The sequence below is a fragment of the Meleagris gallopavo genome, chromosome 29 (genome assembly GCF_905368555.1).
Source record: "Meleagris gallopavo chromosome 29, MGAL_WU_HG_1.1, whole genome shotgun sequence".
NCBI classification, from domain to species: Eukaryota; Metazoa; Chordata; class Aves; order Galliformes; family Phasianidae; genus Meleagris; species Meleagris gallopavo.
The window spans coordinates 4,347,521-4,367,031 of NC_139432.1; the positions used below are offsets into that span (position 1 = coordinate 4,347,521).

The window sequence follows — 19,511 nt, forward strand, 5'->3', positions numbered from 1 at the left end:
CCCGCAGTCCGCCATGATCGGCGCCGGCGCAGCTCGGAGTTTTACTTCCGGAGTCAAAGGTGGGGGGGCGGAAGTGGCTCGCGCTGGGGGAGTACTTCCGGCGGGGCCTGGAAGCGGTGGCGGCGGCTGTCGGCTGTCGGCAGGTACCGGGCGGTGCGGGGCGAGGTTGGCACCGGAGCTCGGCGGAGCGGAGCCGTCCTGGGAGCGGGTTCGGGGACGGAGCAGGGTGCCGGGGCCTTCGCTGCGGGCCGGTTGCGGGGCTCCCGTTCCTAGGTCTCCGGGGCCGCCTGGTCGTGCCCTGCCTCCGCGGTGCTGCGCAGCGCCGCCTCCCGAGGCAGCAGCGGGGCCGTCCCGGTGGGTGCTGCTGCCCCGCAGTATTTTGCTGCCAGACCCCCCGAGGCCTTCACCGACATCCCGAGGCCGCCACAGGTCCCGGTACCGGCTGCGAGCTGGCCGTGGCGGTGCGGTGGGAGCTCAGCTCCTATCCCACGGGATCCCCGTAGGGTCGGGCCGGGACTGGGGGAGCTCTGCTCGCAAACTGGTGATTTGAGCTTGGGGCTGCGGGGCCACGATCTGCCCGTTCTGCCCCTCAGGAAGCACCTGTGGTACCGGTAACTGCCCGGCGCCGTGTCCTGTGGTGCCTGGGCTGGGCAGCCCCTCATCTCGCACTGCCACCCGGCAGCTTCTGAGGTCACTCACTGGACCCATGGAGAAGTTTTCTTTCTGCTCTTTGTGCGAAACCTGTGGGCTTTCTCATTTCTGCATTGTGAGTGGGATCTTGATCTGCTCTTGGGGGCCGGAGCCCCCCCAGCTATTCCTAATGCAGGCTGCACTGAGCTTGCATGTGCAGAGGAGGGGAGGTCCTGGGGCTGGAGCAGCTGCAGGGGGATGCAGGCCCTGCAAGGTCTTACGGTGCTTTGAGAACCCCGTTCACAAGCAGAGCAGCTGGGCTGGGGCTGCACAGGATAGCGTGGGGCTGACCAGGTGAGGGACAGCACAGCACAGGCAGTGTGGGCAGCTCGCAGAAGGGCACTTGTTGTCAGTGCATCTCTTCCCTTAGGAAGCTCAGACACGTGTCAGCAGCTGGAGAAACATCTGCAGCTGGTGGCTTTAAAGCAGCCCTCCCGCACTTTCCAGGTATCTCATCGTCAGTGCAGAGTTTGGTGCAAAGGCTGTCACTATTAAAAAAGGTGACATGAGAATTAGCTGTTGAAGTCGTCATGTGAGCTGAGAAGGCACATTAATAGGAAGTTGGGGGCGCGGGAGGAAAGGAGAAGCGGTGTCACAAGATGGAAAGGCTTCTTGCTGTAAGACATGTCATTAGCATGCAAACGTGTGCTAATGAGAAGCTTGTGATTTGAATCTAAAAGGCAGGAGTAGAAGAGGGAGAGGCTGCGGGCTGTGAGGGGGCTGCTGCAGCCTTTCCAGGGATAGGTCCCATGTTGCTTTTGGCTTTTTCTCCAGGAAAGGAACATGACTGTGTCTCCAGAGCTTTTGGAACCCCAGCAGGTCCCCAGTGCAGTGTTGCTGGTGCATTGTGGCACTGAGCGCTCAGTAATTCATCTGGCACCTGGGAAAAGGCACATTTAGACATAGCCTCTGCTCACTGTCCTTTCTGCCCTGTGGTGGAACAACCCCATCTGAGCAGAAAATATTCTGATATTTTCAATGTTTCTGTTCCACAGTGCCTCTGTTTTACTCTGAAGGTAAAACCCTTCTCACTGCTTCCTCCCCAGATCTCTGTGCTGGCTTCAGGACAGGCGTCAGCTCTCACCTGGAAAGCTGGGCCTGAATAATCGATGGCTTTAGGCCAAGGAGAGCCAGGGATGTCCTTGTCACCGTGGGGAGCAGGGCTGAGCATCTCACAGGGTGAGCCTAAAGCGCTCTGAAGTTGCCGGGGCTGCCTAAGTGCAAAGTGCTGTTTGAGTGGAGAGTGGTGACACTCTGCCACCGAGAAGGCGGCAGCCCCGCGCATCAGGCGATCTATTATTTAGCACTCACAGATGTCTGGAACTTTTCTCAGTTTGAGATGGGCCCCTCGCTCGTGGCAGCGAAGGGCAGCACTGGCTGTGGTTGATCTGAAGTGACACATCCTCGGCTCCTTCTGCAGGGCCGCAGGGAGCGGCTGGTGGGGACCTGACAGCCCCAGCTCCCTCCCTCCTTCCTTCCTTCTCTCCCTCCCCAAGGGCTGCAGCTCAGGAGCTGCTTGCACACAGACCCGGGGTTGTGGTTGCAGCAGTGTGGGGCAGCTCCTGCCATTGTCCCAGCTTGTGGTGGCTGCCTCTTCCTGTGGTTCTGGGCACAGTCCTGGGGCTTTTTCCCTCGGGCAGCTCTGACTGCAGCCTCCTGGTTTTGAGTGAGACTCGCTGTAATAAAACAGGTCTGACTTGGGTTCCAGTGGAAGCAGAGCTGCTGAGGCAGCAGCTGATCCAGTAACAAATGCAGTTGTTTGGAGACCAAAAATCTCTAAACGTGAGTATTTTGGAGAGAATGAGTTTATCCTGGTGCAGTAGCTGTGGATCACAGTGGGGTGAAAATCCGGGAACAGCAGCCCCCTGCTTTGGCACCTTTCTCCCTGTTTGTCTCAGGCGTGTGCTCAGCTGCTCGCTTCGTTAGCACAGCAGCCTCCTTGTGCACTGCTGACGGAAGGGAAACGTTTTCACACAATGGCTGGCACGGCTGCCTGAAAACAGGCGTCAGCCTCGGCACCCCGACCCGCTCACGTGGTGGCTGTGCACCCAGCACTGCCAGGACCTGCGCCAATGGTGGCTGATCCCTGCCATAAAGCTGAGCCGTGGGGCTGTTGGCGACCAGTTTCTGTCTCCCTGCAGTGGGCAGAAGGGATGGGGGGTCCCTGTGCTGGGGCAGGGGGCAGGGTGCAAACCCTGAGTGAGCTCTCTCGTGCTTTGTGCTAACCTAAAAGGCAGCGTGTCACGGTTCAGCCTGGTTTCTGTGACATGATGTGGGATAGCAGTGGAAAACTGTGAAACCATGACATGATGTTAGCCTTTTCCAGTAGGAACGGTGTAAAACAGACAGCATCCAGCTGAGCTGGTAACAGGATTGTGTGCCTGGAGGAAAGGTATCATGTGCACGTTTCCTTTCTGTGCCTGCCTGCCTGCAGCTGACAGCACTGCTGAGAACAGGAGGGTGACACCCCCGGGCGTAAGGCTGTGGCATTGCTCCCCCAGGCTTCCCGTGTTGTCTCTCCGTAGGTGATGTTGTGGCTCTGCAGATGTGGCCCTGACTGACGTAGGCCCCAAGTTACTTGGGCCAAGGATGAGCAAGCCGACAGACCTGCAGCACGACCTGGAACGGAGCCTCCCAGCCATTGCGTCCATCAGCACCTCGCTTTCCCAGAGCCAGGGCTTCTCCCCGTACTGCTACTTCTCTCCAGAGAAGAGGAAAGCCATCTCGGATGTGAGGAGGACCTTCTGTCTCTTTGTCACCTTCGATCTGCTCTTCATCTCTTTGTTGTGGATAATCGAATTGAATGTAAGTTGGGAAAAAACAAAGGTGTGGAGTCTTTCCCTTCTTAAGTTGTGCTTTTGTAAATTTGGCTTCCTCTGCGTTAATTGCTGTGTTTCAGAAGTCTCAGGCCAAGTCTTTGTTTGCTCTTCCCAGCGCTCTCTGATTTGCAGTGGCTGAGAAATCAGTGCTAGCTGAAGTCCAGTTCATTTCCTGTGATCGGCCCCGTTGTGGCTGCCCAGGGTCGTTAACACCACGCATGCAGTGCTGGGTGTTGTCATGTAATGAGATCTGTGGCTGTGGGATGGGGAGGGTGAGCCGTTGGCCAAGTTTCTCTCCTGCCCTCTTAAAGAGAAGCTGCTCTCTGCGTGTGCCAAGCAGCTGCCAGCTTTGCTGAGTGCCCTGTTCTGGAAGCCTCGGAGGGCGAGGAGGGGAGCGCAGACCTTCCTCGCACCGCCCAGCTGGAGGGCACAGACAAAAAGGGCTTTGAGCTTTGGACCCGGAGTGCTGCTGCTAATCTCTGCTCCTGTGAACTGGAGGTGCCGCTCTGCCACAAAGGAGCCGGCGGTTTCGGTCCCCTCTGCAGAGGCTTCGTGCCAGCACGGGGTGCTGCGTTTGCTCTTTCTGTCAACTGTTGCAACGAACGAGGAAATCTCGTTTATTTACTTCAATCTCGTCAGGTCAAAGTTGTTCCCTGGGTTACGTTTATTTATTTTTTTTCCCCTCCACCAGTCCCAACTCGTTTGGCCGCGCGGGGAATGAGTTTCAGGTTGCAGGTACTCGATGTCCTCGCACAGAACAGCCTGATTGGAAAGGCAAGATGATCAGATAGACCCCGCTGCTTCTGCAGGCAGCCCTCCGGTGTCTGGCCTTTGTTTATCAGCACTGGATCCTGCGCTCACTTAGCGGCTCTTATCTCTGCCCAGCTTATCTCCTGCAGTGTCTGCACGTAACGGATTGCCTCGGCCAGCAGCTCCATCACCCCGCGCTCTGCCAAGAGCCTGCAGTGACCCCCGCAGCCTCGTGGAAGCACGGCAGCTCTGGGGCAGCATTCCTGTGATGCCGATGGTGCCTCGGCCCCCAGCCTCCTGCTCCCTTCTTGGTTCTCTGGGCTCTCCAGAGCAGAGCTTTTCTGCAAATCCCAACCTGCAGCCCTGGGGAAATGCTCTGGCAGCGTGGTCGTCAGGGTAATTCTGAGCGTAGGTCGTGCAGGTAGCCATTAATGAGTGACTAACTGGTGATATTTAGGCCCCGAGCTGAGATGCTGCATATTTAAGGCTATTAGGACGACTTATTTGCCTAGTTATGAAGAGCAATGAGTTTATATCGTGACTAATGCTTTTTTTATCAAATGGTTTCCTTTGCTGCAAGATAAGCTGAGCAAATTGGCCCTCGTTAAATGTCTGTCTCCTGCAAACTGTCATTCTGTGAGCTTGCTGCTCTCAGAGACAAAGAGGTGCCTCAGTCAGCTCTTCTTACCTGTTCATATTTAAACTGAAACACCTCCCAAAAATTGTAATTCAAAGCCTCAGTTGAGTTCAGTTCCCCTTCTAACATCTCCCAGCAGAGCAGTGCTGTTGGGAAGAGGCTCTGCGGGTCCCTTTCAGTTCAGGATTCGTTTGGTGGCTGCTCATTGAAGCTGTCTGGTGCAAACCCTGCAGCCTCAAATCTAAAGCAGCAGTGCAGAACTGCTCACCCCCTCCCCTCCCTGACTGTTAAGCAGCAGCCCTGACCTAAAGGGACCACTTCCCAATGGCTGCCTCGTCTGTCCTTGGGCTGGCTGACGAGAGGGTGCCAGGGCACCAGTCTGCCAAGAACTGGCCTGAGATCCACCAACTTGTTTCTCACAGATCATCAAACAGCTGTCAGCATATACCAGCTTCCAGGCCAGCTGGGCTGTGTTCAAACCAATAGCCTAAAGGTGAAGCATTTGTTCCAGCTACCTGAGCCATCCACTTCCTCATAAAGAGCGATTCCAAGCTCCTGAGAAAGGATTTATGGTGTCGAGGCTGTCAAGCCCCACATTTTTTAGGGGTGAGATAAGAGAGCTCTTTGAGATTTTTCCACGCCCTCTTACAATCCTGCAGAATCCTGGTTTTGCCTCTTCAGGCTTTCCTTGTGTTTCTGTGTGTTTGTGGCTTTTGGACCCCTCTCCTGCCATGTCACAGGACAAATGTTTTGGGTGTCCAGAAGTGCTTCCTGGGGCTTTTCACCTGCCCTCTGCTTCCTCCTGTACAGCTGAAGTCTGTCTCCAGAATCTCACGTGGAAGCGATGGGCACAGAGTGGGAGGTTCTGTCCTTTAGGCTGCAAGAGACAGAGGGCTTTAGGGTGGTGATCTGCTGCCACGGGATGTGCTGAGCCAAATAGCAGCTTTTCCATGTGAGAAGCCCCATGTAGAAGTGTTTAACGTATTGGTGTGCTGCTGCAGTCCTGGCTGCCCTCAGTGTGAAGCAGAAATGTGCTGCTGCATCTTCCTGTGGTCCTGTGCCAGCAGAGGATCCTGCACTGTACATTTGTATGCTTAATGCATAACCTGACCCAGCAGTAGCCTCTGGACGCCACTTGGCCGGGTTCTTTTGATCATTAGTTTCTTATCAGTGCACTCAATAGCTTTCTCATTTCCTGTCTCCTCTTCAGACCAAGGATGGCATTCAGAAGAACCTGAAGAATGAAATCTTCGAGTACAATTTTAAGACCTCTTTCTTTGACATTTTTGTAAGTATCCCAGCCTGCTGCCAGTGGGGCAATAGCTCGGAGCTCAGCGTGGCTGTGGGGCTGGTGGGGAGGGCAGCTGGGGGTCTCCCACATCCCCGCTGCTCCTGGCCCAGCACTCGGGCAGCTCGCAGCCCACCCTGCCGCACTGCTGACCCCACCTGGCTGTAGGTGATGAGGTCCCGGGGGGGCTGCGTCCTTCCAGCACCTGGCAGGGGGACAAGGTCACCATTTATATCAATGGCTTTTTGTTTTGAAAGGTCTTGGCTTTCTTCCGATTTTTTGTGTTGCTGCTGGCCTATGCGGTTGTAAGGCTGCGCCACTGGTGGGTCATAGCGGTAAGAAGGCAATTTTTGTTTTCCTGTTTTCAGTTTGAGCTCTCTGCTTAGAGTTTGCCGAGATCTGAGATATGTGATTTTATTTTCCAGGTCACTACGTTGATATCCAGTGCCTTCCTGATCGTGAAGGTCATCCTCTCCGAGGTTGGTTCCCGTGGGCTCACAGGGGATTGCTTTGTGATTGCTTGTGGCTGCTGTTTTCCATTTTGTGTAAACTCCCTGTGACTTTTGCTTTTTTTCCACTCAGCTTCTCACCAAAGGGGCGTTCGGCTACTTACTTCCCATCGTCTCGTTTGTCATTGCTTGGTTAGAGACTTGGTTCCTGGATTTTAAAGTCCTCACTCAGGAAGCAGAAGAGGAACGATGTAAGTATTCTGCTCCTCTGGCAGGAGCCAGCAGAGCAGGCCATCAGGCCTGGGCTTTCAGCTGCTTTGGCAGCACCTTGGCAGAAATGACATTTATGGAGAAGTGATCTCCAGGCTGGCTGTGACGGGAAGTGGCTGATTCAATTCTGTTACAGTATGTGAGTCCCTTCAAGGGAAGAATATACCAGATTATGAAAAGCATCTTTTAATTGAGAAGAGAAAAACACGCCAAATTCTCCAGTGTCTGGATACTGAAGCCAGACGTATTGGAAACAGAGCTCACCTCCACATCAGTGAAAATGTTTTGAAACAGTGGGACAAATGCCAGGCGGATGGTGGGACTCTCCAGACTGTGAGATCTGTCTTCAGATCTGGGCTGGAGACCTTTGGAGAGGAATGATGCAAAGATCTATTACGGGGTTGCAGCATGGGTTACTGTGTGTGAGATTTCACAGTCTCTAGTCATTGAGGTCAGATTAAACTGGGACTGAATCTCTGTGACCTAATGCTTCATAAATGACTGCGTGTGGCAGGGCACCTGTCCCTTCCAAGGGTCCTTCTAGGGAGTGGGTGCTCGGTCTGTGTAATGCAGCTGTAATGTAAAGCAGCAGTGCTTTCACAGCACGAGGGCTTAGTCGTTCTCCCAGGCTTCTCTGACGAAAGAGAACTGGGAAATGGCACATAAACTGAGAAGTATTTGTCAAATGAGGCTGGATCAGAAATGCACTGAATGACTGGAAAACACCAGAGGATGTTTGGGTCTTGCAAGAAGGCTTTAAGATGAAAAATGATCAAGTGTTTAATGCCTCTATTGGATTAGGCTCGGGTTCCAAATTGCTTCCAGGGGAAGCTCTTATTTAATTAGATGCTTAATCGCCTTTGGATTTGACAGGCAAAAGAGCCCATTGATCTCCATGCAGATAAAATGTCTCAAACAAAAGATGAGGCAATAGGAGCTGAAAAGCTTGTGGGCTGGCTGGTGTCAGTGCGGGCAGAGCAGCTGTGTCTGGCAGAAAGTGGCTGGGAGGCTGGAGAGGGGAGGTCTGGACGGGAGGACGGGGCCTCCAGCTCCCTTGTTTAGGACTTTGCATGTGAAACCTGCTCTGCTTTGCAGGGTACCTGGCAGCCCAGGCTGCAGCTGCCCGGGGGCCCCTGCTGTACCCTGGAGCCCTTTCCGATGGGCAGTTCTACTCCCCGCCGGAGTCCTTTGCAGGTAACATGCTCTGCTCCCATCCCACGTTCCTCTGGGAGCTCCTTGCCCCTGTTACTGCCCTCTGTCTGAGCTGTGTCTCATTAGTCCAGCTCTTGGCAGAGGCAGGCAGCAAGGCCTCCAAAAACGGGTGTTGCAGAACCTCTCCTTGCCCCATGCTGGTGCCCTGCTGCCGCGGTGCTGTGGAGGAGCAGGATCGTGCTCAGCCTGGCTTTGGCTCAGTGGGAAATGAGAGCATTTTGTGGTCTTGGGGTTAAATGCTCTTAAGCTGCAATTAAAGTGCTTGTGGTTAAACGCTGCCCTCAGTATGAAGGCATGGGGGTGAATCGCTGAGAGCAGGTGAGGGTCGGAGCTGGCAGAGTGCTGCTGCCTTGTGCTGGCTGTGAGACCATCCCTGCTCAGCAGCCAGCAGGCATCAGCCAGAGCAGTTGTCCCGGTGTTGCTGACACCCAGGGCACATTCAGTGCCCACAGCCTGGCTGGGAGCGGAGCAGCACCTGGCAGCAAGCTCTGCGCTGGGGGAGGCAGGACTGAGCTGTGCTGGGGTCACACCCCCTGGTAGCATTGTTTGATCCGTTGGAAGGTCAGGGGGAGATGTAAAAATGGGCTCTTTGTTTCCTGTGTGTTAATTGTGCGTTTCACCCAAGGGTCGGACAACGAGTCGGATGAGGAAGGTCCGGGAAGGAAGGCGCTGACAGCTCAGGTAAATAGAGACAGACAATCCTGTCCCTCGTGTCACAGCCCTTTGTCTGGGGATGTTTGCTGAAGTGCTCTGCCTGCCCCACGGTCCTGGGAGCGGTGGCATCGTGGCTGCAGCACGAGGGGTTCTCTGAGTGACACCCAGCGTTAGCCAGCTGCTCCCCTGCAGCGTCCCCCAGGGATGTGGCTCTGACTCTGCCTCTGCCCCCTTCCCTGATCCTGTAGTCACGTACCAAAAGGGCTCAGCCTTGAGCATCCTCGCTGAATTCTAGCGAGCGGGGCGGTTCCTCACCTCCCTGAAGTCTGGCTGGGCACAAGCTTCTCTGTGCTGCTTTCCAAGCGGTTCTGCTGCTGTTCAGCTCCAGTTCTGGCACTTTCACAGAAGGAGGCTCTATGCACCTCGCAGCCCTTTGCCTGCTGGAAACCCTTGCGCTAAGGCAAGAGAGTTGCTGGTGGGCGCAGCTGGTGTGTGGATGCAAGCCAGGGCAGGAAGCGTGACTTCAGGCTCCAAAATGAGGCCTCTGTGCCCTGAATTTAAGAGATTGGTGTGGTGTGGTGATGGGAGGTAGCCCGCTTCCCTCTGCCAGCCCTGGGAGCAGGGTAGCAAACCTTGCACACACACATGTGGGGCTTTCTGCAACCCCTGCTAGTGAGATGTTCCCTTCTCTCCTAGGAGAAAGAATATGTCCGACAAGGCAAAGAAGCTATGGAAGTTGTGGACCAAATCCTTGCCCAGGAGGAGAACTGGAAGTTTGAGAAAAACAATGCAAGTGTCCCCCACACCCCACTGCTGGGCTGTGCTGGCAAAAAGCACGGATGGCTTAGCAAAAACTGGAGGACAAACGAGGCTTTTGAAACCTCCTTGCAACATGAAAAATTAACAAGCGTTACAATTACCTGATTGAATTAGGAATCCATTCCAGCTCAGTTAAATGTAAAATCCCCTCTTATTTAATTAGACGTTTAATTGCCTTCCCATTTGACGAGAGAGAGCCCATCACTCCTCCCTCTCAACGGCAGGCGGGCAGGGGTGGGCAGCTCACCTTTGGTGGGTGTGAGGGCTGCAGAGCATCGTGCTTTTAGAAACATAGCAGGTCTGGGGAGGCTCTGGCTCGTTGGGCTACAACCAGTTTTGGAGCAGGAGTGTGTGGGGCACGGGCAGCTCGTGCTGCCCACCCCCAAAGCTGTGAGTAGTCCCCTTCCTCAGGACAGGGACACTGTGGACAGTGGAATGTGTATCAGGGAGCTCTGACATGCGTTTTTCCTCAAGCTACAGCAAGGTTTTCTGGGGTAGCAAAGGCTCCTTTCTATCTCTGTAGAGTGGTGTGAAAGTGCTAGTGCCTTTGTCCCCCCCTAAAATCAACCTTGTTTTCTACTTGTGGGCTTGCAATGCAGTTGAGGTGAGAGTCCTGCAAACTGCAGTCTCATCTGGTATTTAAAATTCCCCTGTCAAGTGATCCATTGTTTGATGCCAAACTAGCTGGGCAGATTGTTTTCTTTATCCAAAGGGGGATGGATTTAAATAGACTAATCAGAGTTTAACACAGGGCTAATGATGAAAGGTTATCATCTGTCCATCCCTAACCCCTCCAGGGAGTCTCTTCTCAGATGTAGGTAACAACAGCAGTGCTGGCAAACCAGCCCCTCTCATACAGCGGTGCTGGTAGCTTGCAACAAACAGAATTTGACCTTGAAACTGAGTTTGCAGGCTGGCACGGATTGGATTCTTTTCCCGTCTCATCACTGCTGCTTCTCTGGATGTTGTTTTGTTTATGGAAATTTGTGCATGGGCATCTGAAATGGGCTCAGTGCCGCTCCTGTTTTGGGGCTTGCTGCCTGGCGTGGGGGAGCAGGAGCAGTTTGGGGCCGAGAGTGGCCCTGTGAGATGGTCCTGGAGTGGGTGAGCTCCTGCAGCCCTCCTGCAATGCCCAGAGACCATCAGGCTTCACCTTAGGTAGAAGCAGTTAATGCTATTTTGGCAGCATAAATGAAACTTTCTTGTTTCTTGCACAGGACTTTGGTGATGTTGTTTACACTTTTGAAATACCTTTCCATGGCAAGACCTTTATTTTAAAGGTAAGAGCCTTCCTGTTTTGCTTCCTTAGCCTGTGTGATGCATACAAAATCACTGCTCTGCTTGGAGCCGCGGCTCGGCTTTCACTCTCTCTCCTGGCCCTGGCAGCACAGGTCAGCCTGCAGAGCACTCTCTTTGCTTGAGACAGATGAACTGCTCTGCACGCTGTAGGGAATCTCTCCAGGAAAACCCCTTGGCTGGCAGACAAACTCCCCTCCAAATATGCTGGGCCCCAGTCTTTGCTGGTGGAAGTGGGAGCAGGTGACTGCAAGACTCGCTTCCAACCCCAGCATCTAGGACTAATCTGACCAAGGAGGCTAATTGCAACTAATTGCCAGCAAGACCAGGGCTGAGCGTGCGTCTGCTGCTGCCTGGCATTGAGAAGAGCTGCTCGGAAGTGCCATGCTCAGTGCCCTCTCGCTGGAGTGACTTGGCTGTAAACCATGCTTTAATGAAGCATTGGTGCTGCGGTGGCTTTTCTTTGTTCCAGTGCATATGCTGCCTCGCTGGCAGAGCTGCTGGAGGAGCAGTTCTGTGTTGGTGAGGCAGAGCTGGATGGTCCTGCTCTGCTGCATTAACCGTTTGCTTCCGAAGATCCCCAGTCCCACGGGGACGTGGAGAAATGAATGTTAGCTGTGCTGGAGTTCTGGGAATCTTTTTGGTGACTTTCCAAAGCAATTGCACATGCAGCAGCATTGCTGAGAAGGTGGGGTGAGGGCAGAGGGGCCTGAGATCACTCTGTCGGTGTGGCCATGGTGCAGATGGATGCTTGTCCCCCTTCCCAGCAGGCAGCAGCTCAGTGACTGCTGATCCCCACTTCTGATCCCTGCGTGCCCTTCTCCCTCTTTGGCAGTGGGGAACAGCGTTGGCTTTGCGGCCTCACCGCTCTCCTCCTGCTTCCTCCCAGTTGTTCTTTCTGCTCTGCTCTGCGTTCCTTAGAAAAAATAATCGTACCCAAGTGGAGCGAGGGACTGGCTGACTGCTCTGTCTCTGTCCTCAGGCTTTCCTGCAGTGCTCTGCTGAAACGGTTTACCAGGAGGTTATTCTCCAGCCCGAGAAGATGATCCTGTGGAACAGAACGGTGGCAGCTTGCCAGGTGAGCGTGCCGGACAAAGATGGCTTAATCACAGGAGCTCCTTGAAGCGGAGAGCTGCAGCTTCCCAGCCCAGCACCGGCTGTCAGCGGTGCCCAGGCCCTACTGGAGCTGAGCTGGATCAGAGTCACCGAGGCGTTAAATCTCCGCCGCTCATCCGTACGATCCGAATGCTCTGCGGCGGCCAGCTGCGTGGCTGTGCCCATCCAAAAGCCCACGAGGTGGGCAGGGAGCTGGGCCGGTGCCTGAGCCAAGCCTGCTTCTGCTTGGTGCCGTTTGGAGCTGCCGGCGTGGCGGGGATCCGACGGGAACGCCTGTGCTCCCCCCAGAAAGGAGGGGCGGCCCTGGGCCAGCAGACAGACCTGTGTGTGTGTGCTGCCACAGAGCTCATCCCCTGCCCCCACCCCCCAGATCAGCTGCTGAAGCTGCTCTGCGTGCTCCCAGCTGTGAGGGGCTGCGGTGCCCAGCTGTTGGCACCTGCAGGCGCAGGCTGAAGAGTTTTCTTTCCTTTCTCCCAGATCCTGCAGCGGGTTGAAGACAACACGATCGTTTCATACGACGTGGCAGCTGGGGCTGCAGGCGGTGTCATTTCCCCCAGGTCAGTTTCTTTCACTGTTTTGTACTGAGCCTCTGAACACCGTCCTATAAAACACAGAGAGAAGCTTCTGACCGCAGTGAGAGCCGGCAGGTGATGTGCCCAGCATCCACCCGGCAGGGCTGGGTGACATCCCTAAGGCAGGGAGCCCCTCAGGTGCCTTACAGACACCTCTGGCAGGAGTCTCATAGCTCAGAATCTGTCCCAGTCGCTCCCTCTGTCTCCCTGTTAACCGTGCTGCCTGTCTTTTGTCCGTATGTTGACATACCTCTGCCACAGCCTTTCCCAGCAGCCCCAGGCATGTGATCTGCTCCTTCAAAGTCTCACGCACGTTTCAAAGCTGTCGTTGCCCTTTCTTTGCTCAGGGATTTTGTGAACGTGCGGCGGATCGAGAGAAGAAGAGACAGGTACGTTTCCTCAGGGATGTCGACCACGCACAGCCTGAAGCCTCCACTCTCCAAGTATGTCAGGTAAGAGGCAGATTCTGTTATTTTATTTATTTATTTTTTTTTTAAGCTAATATCTGACACGCGCTTTGCTTAAGCTTAGGGCAGAGAGCCACTGAAATGAGAACCCTGCTGTCTTTCTGGCACCGTTTGCAGGAAGCTAATCTATTTGTGGAACCAAACCTTGCTTCCCTTGTTCTTCTTCCTTTGTTAAAGAAACGCTCTGTGCTGTTGAGTGCTGCTCGGGCGTTTCCCAGCTCTGCTCTGGGGAGCGGAGGTGCCGACAGTAACAGCCCAAACCCCAACCCCTTCTGCATCCTGTTTGTGTAGCAGCCAATTCCCAAACAGGGCCAGCTGCCATTTCGGAGGGGCAGTGAGCAGCTGCCCACGTCTTTCTGTGAGCCTCTCGGATGCCTTTTGCTTCCCGTAAGCCACTCACTTATTGACTTTAAAGTCTGCAGGCACCAAGGGACGTTCGTGGGGGTGAAGTGAGCTGCATTGGGGTGGGACAGCTTCCAGAGCACCAGTGGGGTCCCAGCCTCTCCCTTTCCACAGGGCTGGTTTCACTCAGCTGCTGATGGATCTCAGCAGGGCTGGTCTCATCACACAAGGTTCCTTGTTACTGCCTGTGCTGCTGCCTGGGGCCCAGCTGTGCCACTTCACGCACTGACTTTGTTTTTCCTAATAATCTGGTTAAAGTAATTGACATTTTAACTCGGAGACGTTAGAGCTGCCTCAGTCTATTTAAGAGCTGGGGACTTCGGGGCCCAGAAAAATCTGTTAACAAATGTATGCAGCAAAAATAGTGCGTGTTCCTGAGCAGGGAAGGGAAATCTGTATTTGGGCTGTGTGTGCAAACGCAGCTCTCGTCTCTGAGACGCTCAGATGGTGTGAGGAAGGCTGCAGAGACACGGCGGTGTGTGCTGAGCTCCGACTGACCGTTGGTCTCCCTGGGTCCTTCTCAGGGACCCACTTGTTTGCAACCATTTCTGCAGTGCTGTGCCTCTGCAGCCTCCCAGCAGTGCAGTGCCAGTGTCGGCCAGGCCAGAGGTCCAGAGGCAGTCCATGGCAGCCCCAGCATTGCCCCTGTGGGAAACCTGCTAGGCAAATCGTGTTTGCTCATGTGCCCATAGTCAAGCCAGATTCCTTCCTGGACGCTCTGAGCATCTGCTTGTGCCCTGCTGGGCTGCTGTCCTCACAGTCAAGTGAGGGGCTGTGGCTGCAGGAGCCAATGTGGGGTCAGTGCAGTGCAAACAGGGCACTGGGGAGTGGCTCCACGGCCTTCCCAGGTTGATTTGGTGCTGTTGTTTCCCTGAAGGGGTGAGAACGGACCTGGAGGATTCATCGTATTGAAGTGCCCCAGCAACCCCCGGGTCTGCACTTTTATCTGGATTCTAAACACGGACCTGAAGGTAAAGCGCTGACGTGTGAGTGTCATGGCTGTGTCCCAACCCCAGCAGAGCTCATCAGTGTGCTTCTAGAGCTCTGCGCGTGGCAGGACGGGCGCTGAGGACCTGCCCTGTGCTTCCAACTGGGCCGTGCAGGGGCTGCTGTCCTGCTGCAAGCCTCCCCTGGGCACGGCTCTGGGCTGCTCTTGGAGGCTGCAGTAGTGGGACCTGAGTTTTGTAGACAGAACCTGATCACCACCTGAAAATCTCCCTCTTTCCCCCTGAAGTTTCCCCAGTGTAGATCTGGGATCTGTCATTCCTTACCTGACAGATCTTGGTTACGGGGCTTCACCTCTGTGCGGGATTGGGAAGAGGTGCTTTCATCCTCTTTGGAGACCAACATTAGTTGGACACGGAAGCGTTGCCTGGCTGCGTGCTGCTCCCAGGAACCTACTGCAGGGATGAATCACTTGCTCCCAGCCACCTCGGCACAAACACAGACACCCGTGGAGCTGCGGGGCTGCGGCCGCACGCGGAGAGCAGCGCTTCAGCCCCGCGCCGTGACCCAAATCCGGAGCTATTTGTGGAGCTGCATGCAGAGTCCTTGCTGGTGGCCGGGACAAAGGCAGCGGGCAGGGAGCCGGGGGGGGGGGGAGCACTGCCCTGTTTTCTTCCTGCGCTGAATCGCGCCAAGGTTGGTGTGGAAACGGCGCTGCAGCACTGAGCACAAAGGCTCCATTCATCAGCGCTGCGCTGCGACGCTGTGCGGCCCCCTCCCCTCCCACAGCCCTTCCCTCCCACGGAGCGGCTCAGCTACTGTGCGTCTTGGATTGGGCTCTGAAAAGGCTTCATGGAAGCGATCCTCTTGGCAGCTCCTTGGCTGGGACGTGGCACGGCTGTGCCCGGCCCCGCTGCCCCTGGCTCTGCTTGGCGCAGGGTTGGTGCTGGAGGTGCTTTTCCTTCGTGCAGATGTCTCCTCCACCTCCTCCTTCCCTCTGTAGTGAGCTGGGCTGGAGGGAAACCGACTCCATCTTGCACAGCCGAGCTGGGAAAGGGGAGGTCCCCGCTCTGTGCTTCCCAGGACGTGGAGTGCTCTGCTGCTGCTGCTGCTGGAAGAAATGCCAGAGCAGCCAAGCTATTAATAATGCTTCCACCATCTTCCTGAAGGGCTCTGCTGCTGCTCAGACCCCTCGTCGGTGCTGTCTTGGTATTTCCTTTGGCCCTGACGGCGTATTTATAGCTCATGGCTCATCCCTTCCTCGAGCGAAGGGCAAGGGTTGCACACGTGTGTGTGTGTGTTTGTGTCTGTGCTGGCACTTTGCCTCACAGCTCAATTTGGACAGGTGCCCAAAAATGGCCCCCGGACCCACAGCTGGGTGCTGTCCCAGCCCCGAAGGGCGGAGGGAAAACCTGCTTTGGGGAAAAGCCCCGCAGTGGGGGGCTGTGGGAGCCCTTCCCCGCATCCGTGGGGTTTCTCCTGCACCCTGGGCAGGGGGACGTGGCCCCCTCCTCCCTCTCTGCACTTCAGCACCTGCCCCCCTTCCAGCCCAGTGCTGCTGCCTTCCCCCGCAGAGCCTGGGCTGATTTTCTTACGAGATAATGGAGTGCGGGTTGAGTCGTGCAGGGCTTTTTAGGGAAATCAAAACGTGGTTCAGTTCCTCCCCCAGATCCAACTCCCTGAGAGCAGCAGCTCCCCGCTGCGGTGTGCAGCCCCAAGCTGGAGGGGGGGCCATCCCCTCACCTTAAGGGCACCCAGAGCCGGGCTCCTGCAGGGGCTTTCCACCTTCCTCTGGGTTGCTGCGCTCATTGCACTGCCACCCTCACCCATGTAGTTTCCTCTGCTCTTCTCGCAGGGTCGCCTGCCCCGGTACCTCATCCACCAGAGCCTGGCAGCCACCATGTTTGAGTTTGCCTTCCACCTGCGGCAGCGGATCAGCGAGCTCTGCAGCAAGCCCTGAGCGCCGAGCTCTGCCCCTGCTGGACTGGATGTGGGTGGGCAGGGGGGGCTGCTCCTCTCCTTCCCCACCGAACCGGAGCCCTGGAGCTGCCGTGTGGTGTGTGCCAAACCCCTGTCCTGCTCTGCCCTGCGGCTGGGATCTGCCCTGTGTTTGGTCTCCCCCCACATTGAGTCTGGGGGCTTATTGACACCCCCACGCTGCTGTGCCGAGGGTGAGGGATTCAGAGGAGAAAGCCACTCAGGGTGAGCACACAGTTCTGTCCACTGTCATGTGCCACTCACACATGGGGACAAAGCACAGCTCCTGTGTGGCTCGTGGGCGCCTTCCCCTGCGTGGGGACCCTCGGGGCACTCCCCTGCGGCTGCCCACCCTGTGGGATGCTCCTGAGCTCGTTTAGCTCCCCAGCGTGCAGCCCTGCGGGGTGTGGGATCAGAGCCTTCCGCCTTCCCCAGGGGCTGTGGGGGCAGCACAGCTTCGTGCTACCTGCACTGCTGCCACGTTCTGCTCTGTCACGGGAAGCAGCGTGGAGCTGCCCATGCGTGGGCGCCCACAGCGGCAGCGTAGGTGGGGGGAGTGCCCGTGGAACCCCCCAGGGGCTGGACCTGGGGTCTCTGCCCCTCTGCCAGTGCCTGTCCCGATGCCCCTGTTGGTACTGGGGGGCACCTCCGGCTGGCATCTGTCAAAATAAAGAGCCTTGCACTATTTGCAGCCCGCTGCTTTCCTCGTGCCCTTTGTAACTCGATCGAATAAAAGCGGGAGGAGCGCCTGCCTGGAGGGGGGGGGCAGGCAAAAGGAATGTGCCCAGGGCTCCTGCAGGCCCACTGGCCACGGGGGTCACCGTCCCCTGCTCTGCAGGGGCACGAAGCATCCTTCCGTCCCCCACACAGGATCTGGCTGCGTGTCCCAAAGGCCTCCAGTTCTGCCCAGGAGTCCCAGTGGCACCTCTGTTCCACAGAAGGGGAGGGGGCTGCAGAGCAGTGCCCCCCCCCAGCCTGTCCCCAGGGCCCGGCCCTCTGAGCTGTGCCCGCTGGCACCCTGCAAGCGCCTATCTGTCCACAGCCCCCATCTGTTGGCCCTACAAATAGCCCAGCGGGGGGGGGGGGCCCTCAGCCAGCACCCCACTGCCAGCTCGCGTGGCACAACACAGCCGGGGGGGGGACACACCAGGATGGGACCCCGGTGGTCCTACAGAGGTAACACTGGGTTTGGCGTGGAGTGGCGCTGGGTGACACAGACGCCACGCTGGTGACAGTCACCCACAGAACCTTTGTCACCTTTTGGGTCCATCGTATTCACGGGGGGGTGGGGGGGGGGTTGGGGGGGCACATCCCATTGAGGACACGTCATGGGGCACACGGGGCTGAGCGTGGCGGGCGCACACGAGGTGACGCACATGTCCCTCAATGCCACCTCCTGCTGCTCGCCCCTTGGCACCCTGCTGTCCCCTCGGTGCCAGTGACACGTCCCAAAATAGCCTCAGTGGGGCCATAAAAGCGGGGAGGGCGGCCGCGGGGCAGCAGAAGCCACCACTGGGAGTGCTGTGAGGATGTGGGGGCCGAGCACGGTGGTACGCAGCGGGGGGCTGCTCTGCAGTGCCCGCCTGGGCTGCCGGGTGCAGGAGGAGGACACGGGGCGCCGGGAGTCCTTCAGTGCTGAGTGGTTGGACCTGGAGCTCAGCACCCGGCCTGAGGAGGGGTGAGCGGCACCGCTGGGGGTCTGGGAGCTCGGGGTCCCCGAGGGTTGTGGGGTCCCCATAGGGTGTTGGGGCTGAGGGAGATCTGATCATGGGGGAGCTCTTGGAGTTCCATGTGTTCCCCGTGGGACTGGGAGGATCTTTGGGGTTACTGCGGGGGTCTGCGTGGGGATGGAGGAGGCTGGGTGGATGCGTGGTGTGTTGGGGTCCTTGTGGAGCTGTGGGGGTCCCTGTGGGGAACTGGGGGTCTCGTGGAGCCAAGGTGGTGTCTGCGCGGTGAAAGGGTTGTGGGTGGGGGTCTCTGAGTTCCCGTACGGTTGTGAAGGTCCTGGTTTGGGGGGGAGGTTCCAAGGGTCTTCGTGAAGTTGAATAGAGAGTGGTGGGGGTTCTGAAGTATCAATGGGGAACACGGGGATGTCAGTGGGTGCCATGAGGTGGGATGGGACAGAAGGGTCTCCAACGGCACTCGAGGGTTTGGGAAGCCATGGGGGTCTCCGAGGGTTTGGGGAAACCACGGGGATCTCCAAGTGTTCCCACGGGGCAGGGTGGGACGGGGATCTCTGCAGCCGCCCCACGAGCTCCCCGTGTGCAGGTGGTGCCGGAGGGAGGTGGACCGGCAGCGCCGCGAGTCGCTGGAGCAGCGCGGGGAGACGCGGGTGTTGACGCAGCGCTCACCGTGGGGCGTCCTGCGGGTCGGCGTCCTGGGGCAGCCCCTGGCCCAGCACCTCCTGCCTTACGCCCGCACCCTCCCGCTGCCCCTCTTCGCCCCCCCGGACCTGCGCGGATCCAAGCCGGGGCTCCGACGGACCCTCTCCCGTTCCCTCTCCCACGAAGCCCAGAGGGGCTGAAGGCAGCGGGGTGGGGGGGCTCGGGGCGCGGGATGAGGTCGGGGGGCGGCGGCGGGGGGGGTCTTGAGCTCCGTTGCTCACCGCAGCCCCCGAAGGTGGTGGAGGAAGGTGGGGGGACGTGGGGGTGGGCGCTCACCCTGCAGTGGGCAGCAGAGGCCGGTGGGGACGGGGCGCAGACGCGGTGCGGTGTCCCTGGCAGAGAGAAGGGAGCGAGGATGAGGTGTGCTGAGCCCCCCCCGGGGCAGGGGCTGGGAGACACAGCGGTGTTGTGTTGTTTTGTACAGATGTGAATTTCTTTGTATTGCAATAAAAGGTGCAGCTTGGCTCTGTGGCTCCGGCAGTGGTGGTTTGAGTGCGGGGTACCAGACCCCCCCTTCCTAGGGCCTGGATCAGCCCTAGAGCATCGGACTGTCCATGGGGCTGTGCCCCCCCCCCCCCCCATTTGTCCCCTTCTGGCCCGGGGATGGGAACAGCAACCCTGTAGAGAATTGGGGAAACTGAGGCACAGCCCATCGCTGTGGGATGCGGGTGAGCGGGTGGGGGGGAGTGGGGGCAGATCTCTCTTATATAACTGTGCCCCCCCCCCCGCCTTTACCAGCCCATGCCAGGGTTCTGGATGGCCCT

General features: G+C 57.2%; 2 protein-coding genes and 1 long non-coding RNA gene across 5 annotated transcripts; 2 read left to right on the forward strand and 1 right to left on the reverse strand.

The window, feature by feature from the left end:
* The first annotated feature begins 11 nt into the window (after positions 1-11).
* Positions 12-17,054, forward strand: STARD3 (StAR related lipid transfer domain containing 3). 3 transcript variants are annotated; one of them, XM_085211248.1, is made up of 16 exons: positions 12-143; positions 3,216-3,495; positions 6,107-6,184; positions 6,442-6,519; positions 6,610-6,663; positions 6,767-6,884; positions 7,999-8,097; positions 8,741-8,796; positions 9,466-9,558; positions 10,806-10,868; positions 11,867-11,962; positions 12,478-12,557; positions 12,920-13,024; positions 14,134-14,205; positions 14,319-14,412; positions 16,242-17,054. In XM_085211248.1, the coding sequence occupies exons 2-16, from the start codon at positions 3,280-3,282 to the stop codon at positions 16,344-16,346; spliced, it is 1,407 nt and encodes a 468-aa protein (XP_085067374.1). In that variant the 5' UTR covers positions 12-143; positions 3,216-3,279; the 3' UTR covers positions 16,347-17,054. The 3 variants fall into 3 exon arrangements, with proteins under 3 accessions (XP_085067374.1, XP_085067377.1, XP_085067375.1); XM_085211249.1 differs by lacking the exon at positions 12-143 and adding an exon at positions 2,498-3,082; XM_085211251.1 differs by lacking the exon at positions 14,134-14,205.
* LOC146542598 (uncharacterized) lies at positions 11,865-16,243 on the reverse strand. The gene is made up of 2 exons (XR_014880104.1): positions 14,713-16,243; positions 11,865-14,616 (listed from the first exon to the last, which is right to left on the reverse strand). It is a non-coding gene; the product is annotated as an uncharacterized LOC146542598 (long non-coding RNA).
* A 797-nt stretch (positions 17,055-17,851) lies between the features above and the next one.
* TCAP (titin-cap) lies at positions 17,852-19,212 on the forward strand. Its single transcript, XM_010724615.4, has 2 exons — positions 17,852-18,041; positions 18,632-19,212. Exons 1-2 carry the CDS (start codon positions 17,893-17,895, stop codon positions 18,885-18,887), a joined length of 405 nt encoding a protein of 134 aa, XP_010722917.2. The 5' UTR covers positions 17,852-17,892; the 3' UTR covers positions 18,888-19,212.
* The last annotated feature ends 299 nt before the right edge of the window (positions 19,213-19,511 follow it).